This window comes from Pteropus alecto, unplaced genomic scaffold (genome assembly GCF_000325575.1).
Source record: "Pteropus alecto unplaced genomic scaffold, ASM32557v1 scaffold249, whole genome shotgun sequence".
In the NCBI taxonomy this organism is placed as follows: domain Eukaryota; kingdom Metazoa; phylum Chordata; class Mammalia; order Chiroptera; family Pteropodidae; genus Pteropus; species Pteropus alecto.
This window is the reverse complement of record NW_006443132.1, coordinates 395,820-397,812: the sequence shown is the minus strand read 5'-3', so window position 1 is coordinate 397,812 and position 1,993 is coordinate 395,820. Positions and strand designations below refer to the sequence as shown.

The following is a 1,993-nucleotide window of genomic DNA, read 5'->3' as shown; positions in this document are numbered from 1 at the left end:
AATATCCCTTAAATATGTCTCCAACACAGACTATGTTCTACCTGTTTCACAGGTACCTCAGACTCTCCATATCCAAAGCCAGACTCATCACCTTACCTTCCAAACCTACTTCTCATCTCCAGGGTTACTGTTCCATGAAAGGCACCTATTCCGCATGGCAGACCCACACCAGAATCCTGCCTCCTTTTCCTTCCCCCTCTACAGCCAAATAATCTCCAAGGCCCTAATTGACTCCTCCTTTTCCATGACTAGTACCACTGCGCTAGTTCAGGCCTCATCATTTTCTAGACAGAAACAGCCTTAGTCTTTCCCTCTCCAGTCCATGCTCCATGTTGATTACTTTCTGAACCTTCTAGCCAGCAAATTCCATCCTGTTACTCACCTTAGAAACTGCCCATTAATTTTTCTCACTTACTGCAGTGCTTCATATTCCAATTTTGGGAAATAACTGTCCTGCTTGGTTTTAAAGGAAATTTCTCCATATAAAGCTAATGGGAAACAAAGATAAACAGGCTTCTTTTTAGTGGTTCTTATCCTGATCCAAGCCTTTACTATGTTAATGATCATTATGACTCTTAAGTAAGAGCTGAAGAAAAAAGCTTTTCTTACATAATTTGACTGGAGAAGTTTCTTCACTGAACACCTAACAGAACTAGTCTTCCATAGCATGCATTCTGGCAAAAGCTGGCCTAAAAGACAATATAAAAGGCACATAAGGCCTTCCACATCTTACCCTTCTCCAGAAGCATCCCCAAACCCCATACTCTACCACTCTTCCCTTCCACACACTCACAAGTGTGTGCACACTCACAAGCGCTTACTGAGCACCCTACTACTTTCCAAATATAACACATAATCTCATACCACAGAATTTGAGTTGCTCTCCCTGTCTCCCCCACCTAGTTAACTCCTCATCCCTTAAAACTCAGCCCAATCACCAACTCCCCTAACAATCTTCAAAAGAAGCCTCCTCCCCAGTCTCATGTTACTCAAACACCTTGAGCTCTTTATTAGAGCATCTATCGCCCTGTGTAAATACCTACTTACTTATCTGGATCCCTTACTAGATTGTGAACTTCATTGAGAGATCTCTGCCTAATGTCATCTCCAAGACTAAAAAACTAAGTGAAGAAATTTGTAAAAATCATACTATGCAAGATGCCTCTGCAGGGCCCCTTTTTCTTATATGACCCTCAAGACACATCAAATGGATAGATCTTTGCTGTTCAAATAGCCAAATGTGCTTACTGAGCTCTTAAAATGTAGCTAGGCCAAAACGAGTTGTGCTAAAACTGTAAAACGCCCACTAGATTTTGAAAACGTAATGCTAAAAAAGGATGTAAAATATCTCATTAATGTTTTATACTGATTATAAGCTGAAATATTTTGGATATATTGAGTTGAATAACAATTTCATCTGCTTCTTTTCACGAAAGCGGCTGCTGAAAAATTTTAAATTACACGATGTGACTCGCATATTTCTATTGGACAGCGCTGAGGTGGATACTTTTATATCTATTTTTAAGGAATTAAGACTGAGTGTCAGGGAGGTAAAATGATTTGTCCAGAGTGATACCATGAGTCAATGACACAGCCCCTAAGACTCCAAAGCCTGTATTCACTCCAACTCGCCCTCACACCAACTTGACAACTGCGCAAGAGGAAGTGCGGTCTCCCCACCACCGGCCGCCTCCTCCTCCTCCCCGCCTCCACCCTCCCAACACACCGGTCACAGGCCCTCACATTCACTCACCATTGCGGAAGAAATACTCCTCCACTGCACCCCCCAGCCACTCGGCCTTCTCCTGGCTGTGCACGCCCCCGAAGCCATTCTCCACAGCGATCTGTGAACACAGGCCCAATCCGACCACGTCAGCCCGGGAGCCGGCCTGGGGTGGCGTGGGATTCGCCGCTTACACCGCCCAGTGGAGCCTCAAGGCCTCGCCCAACCAACTCCTATTCTGCCCCAAGCCCTAAGCTTAATCCCGGCCTC

The 1,993-nt window shown here is 44.6% G+C and overlaps 1 protein-coding gene across 1 annotated transcript in view; it reads right to left on the bottom strand.

Moving 5' to 3' along the window:
• TSR2 (TSR2, ribosome maturation factor) overlaps positions 1 to 1,993 on the bottom strand; it is a 4,637-nt gene that overhangs the window by 2,558 nt on the left and 86 nt on the right. Inside the window, exon 2 of the mRNA XM_025040940.1 lies at positions 1,754 to 1,912. Coding sequence (XP_024896708.1) covers positions 1,754 to 1,912 — 159 coding nt within the window. The remainder of the gene's footprint in view (positions 1 to 1,753; positions 1,913 to 1,993) is intronic.